A 4,334-nucleotide genomic window follows, 5' to 3' on the forward strand; every position below is an offset into this window, starting at 1 on the left:
ACACACACGATTATCAATTCACACATACAGAGACAGACACATACGTATATTACAGTTACAACAGACACACATACACACAAACACATAGCTACACATAGAGACATTTTCTCCCACAAGCACACACCCACCCACACACATAGCCATTGTGACAAACGCTTACGCATGATCTGCACATCTTCGTTATATATATATATATACATACATACAGACGCTGTTACACATGCGCAACCACTGAAGCAAACACACACACACACACACACACATGTCTTACACACATTCGTATTAATAAACCCCAATAAACCAGCACACGTTACACACCCACACACTCAATCATACTAACACACATACACACAAACACACACACATATATATATATATATATATATATATATATATATATAAATATATATATATATATATACATCCTGAGCAAACCATCGTCGTATTAACATCCACAACCAAGTTATTTACAGCACTCACGCACACGTTACGTTCAGCGACCGCCTCCACTAAAACAGCGCCGATACGCCACCACCGCCGCCGCCGCCGCCACCGCTACCACCGACACCACCATTTACCACCATCAATATCCCTATAACCAACTCGCCACCACCAGCATCACCACCACCATCAGGGCCCATCACGATCACTCACTGTTACCACCAACACCACCACCACCCCAGTCCCCAGCACCTACACTAAACCTATAACACTATCACCACCACCACCACCACACAATCACACACACACACACACACACACACACATACGATTTATACGTATACATATAGACTTTACTATTGCTGCTATTACACTAACACTAGAACCACCAATACCACCACCACCACCACCACTAACAACAACAACAACAACACTATTAACACCACCCACACCCTGTCGCTGTAACACTACCAACAACAACAACCACTAATAACATCGCCACCACCAGCTCCTGCTGTTGCACTCACCCTACCACCACCGATACCATCTCCCTCCGTGCACCAGCCCCCCCCCCCCCATCCCCACTCCCCCCAGCCCCCGTTAAGCACACTGTCACTGCTACTCTCGTAATAACCACCACAACACATACACACACACACACACACACACCACTAATACCACCACCACCACAACAACAACAACAACAACAACAACAACAATAACAACACTTTCACCACCACGTTACAACGCTAACATCACCGCCTCCATCATGGCCACCGCTACCCCATCACCACGATAATAACAACAACAACAGCAACATCACAACACAACAGTCAACTGTGCTAATACTACAGTTGCCAGTGCGTGTCTTTTTCGAAACCAATCTTACCAGATCGTCCGGCGTTCCTCTGCCGACACACGCTTTCAGTTTGAAACACACACAACGAAACAAGCCAACACGTTTCTTTGAAACTCTAACACTTTAAAACACAAACACACACACACACACATACACACATATATATACACAAACATACATACACACACACATACAAAAATATATATATACATATATTTATATATACATATATAAATACAAAAACAACATGGTTTAAATTACACGCTCTGTTGCTCTCCTTTTCAGCACTATTCTGTTCAGTTTTCGTTACGCAGCATCTATCAATCTATCTATCTATCTGTCTATCTATCTATTTCTTTATCTATCTATTTATCTATCTATACTGTTTATATAGTTAATATATACGTATAGATATATAGATAGATAGATACAGCTCACTCTCGTTCGACATTCTCAGCCGCACTCTCACCATTGTTTATATATACATTTCTATAAGCACACACTTATATACATACACACACACATAAATACATATATATATATATATATATTTATATACATATATATATATATATATATATATATATATATATATATATATATATATACATACTTATATATATAATTATAGAACTCAGCAAGACAGACAAACATAATACACACTTGTTATATACACTCCTCTCTCCTTAATTTCTGGGAAAAGCTTCTCTTCCTCTTTTTTTCTCTCTCTCTCTCTCCCTCTCTCCAAGTGGTTGTGCCTTTACACTCATACAAACGTAAACACACACATATATATATACGCATATATATATATGTAAACACACTTTAAAAAAATACATACACACAGAAATATATAAAGTTGTACATGCATATAAATACACACATATATGAATATATAACAGACACATGCACATGTATGTATATATATAAAGGTATATAATATAAAGTTACTTATATATACAGCCACACACACACACATATATATTAATTACATTATATAAATACCGGCAAAATACAACGTTGCTTTCGAAAGCTTGGCTATTTTTTCCCTCCTCCTGTTGATAATTTTACATCATACAAGTTATGTCTTGGAAATTATTGCCTTTGTTCCTCTTGGGAATACTGTTAGGTAAGTGGCCGAATTCTTCGGGGTTCATTTATCTATTTATTTGTCCCCCACCCCTACTTTTTTTTTTTGCTCTTGTTTTACGATTTATAACATCGAATTTATTCTTTCTTCTTATTTTATTCTTTCACTCCGTTATACGATATCATACATTATCTTATATATATGTTTTATATATATATATATATATATATATATATATATATATATATATATATATATATATATATATATACACACACACACATACAATATTTCTGTAGTGCTTTCTTTTTTTTTTTTTTTTCATATTCCCAATATCTAGAAAATATTAACTATTTTAGAAAAAGAAATTTAAATGAATCGAATGTAATATCCTTCTAATATCCCCCAATTTAGAGACATTATTATTATTATTATTATTATTATTATTATTATTATTATTATTATTATTATGGTGGCGAGCTGGCAGTAATCGTTAGCACGCCGGGCAAAATATTTAGCGGCATTTCGTCCGTCTATACGTTCTGAGTTCAAATTCTCCCGAGGTCGACTTTGCCTTTCATCCTTTCGGGGTCGATAAATTAAGTACCAGTTGTGTACTGAAGTCAATCTAATCGACTGGCCCCCTCCCAAAAATTTCGGGCCTTGTGCCAAGAGTAGAAAAGATTATTAATGTTGTTGTTGTTGTTGTTGTTATTATTATTACGAAGGCGGTGAGCTTGCAGAATCGTTAGCACGCTGGGTAAAAAGCCCTTACATTCTGGGTTCAAATTCCGCCGAAGTCGACTTTGCTTTCATCCCCTTGGAGTCAAGGAAATGAGTACCAGTTGAACGCTGGAGTCGATGTTATCAACCCATTCCACACCTAAACTTCAGACCTTGTGCCTATAGTAGAAAGGATTATTATTATTATTATAAAGGCGACGAGCTGGCAGAATTGTTAACGCTCCGGACAAAATAGTTGGAAGTATTCCATCTGTCTATGTTCTGAGTTCAAATTCCGCCGAGGTCGACTTTGCCTTTCAACCTCCCGAGGTCGATAAATGAAGTACCAGTTGAGTACTGGGGTGGTTGTAATCGACAAGTACCTTCCCCACAAAATTTCAGAACTTGTGCCTTCAATAGAAAGAATTATGATTATTATTATTATTATTATCATCACCATCATCATCATCATCATCATTATAATTATTATTATTATTATTATCTTAGGCGACGAGCTGGCTGAATTGTTAGCATGCTGGACAAAATGCTTGGTGGCATTTGGTCCGTCCTTACGATTTGAGTTCAAATCCCACCGAGGTCGACTTTGCCTTTCATCCATCGCGGTCAATAAAATGAGTACCACTCGGGTACTTGGGTCGATGTAATCGAGTATTCCCATTCCGCCAAATTTCAGCCTTTGTGCCTATGGTATAAAGGAATATTATTATTATTATTATTATTATTATTGCGACATGCTGGCAGAATCAGTAGTACACCGGACAAAATGCTTAGTGACAAGTCGTCCGACTTTACAGTCCAAGTTCAAATTCCGCTGAGGTCTTCTTTGCCTTTCACCCTTTCGGGGTCGATGAAATAAGTACCTGTCAAGTATTGGAATCGATGAAAATGGCTAGCCCCACTCGCCCAAATGTTCAGGCCTTGTGCCTGTTGTACAAAGGATTATTATTATTATTATTATTATAAAGAAATTGAAACAATAGTTATTATTTTGGTTGAGGCGAACTAGCAGATGGTTAACGCGTCTGACAAAATACTTAGCGGTATTTCTTTCGTCTCTTTACGTACTCAGTTCAAATTCCGCCGTGGTCGACTTCACCTGTCATCATTTCGGGGTGCAAAAGACAAACACCAGTTAAGCATCAGGGTCCATGTAAACGACTATCCCCGCTATCCAAAAAATGTCAGGCCTTGTGCCTACAG

The 4,334-nt window shown here is 37.5% G+C and overlaps 1 protein-coding gene across 2 annotated transcripts in view; it reads left to right on the top strand.

Annotated features, from left to right (window-relative positions):
* The first annotated feature begins 1,920 nt into the window (after positions 1–1,920).
* LOC106875248 (uncharacterized) overlaps positions 1,921–4,334 on the top strand; it is a 537,851-nt gene continuing 535,437 nt past the window's right edge. Inside the window, exon 1 of one of the 2 annotated variants that reach the window (XM_089363498.1) lies at positions 1,921–2,429. In XM_089363498.1, the coding sequence (XP_089219624.1) occupies positions 2,384–2,429 (46 nt within the window). In that variant the 5' untranslated portion in view covers positions 1,921–2,383. The remainder of the gene's footprint in view (positions 2,430–4,334) is intronic. The other variant, XM_089363495.1, reaches the window with a different exon arrangement.

This window comes from Octopus bimaculoides, chromosome 15 (assembly GCF_046866305.1).
Source record: "Octopus bimaculoides isolate indiv1 chromosome 15, ASM4686630v1, whole genome shotgun sequence".
In the NCBI taxonomy this organism is placed as follows: Eukaryota; Metazoa; Mollusca; class Cephalopoda; order Octopoda; family Octopodidae; genus Octopus; species Octopus bimaculoides.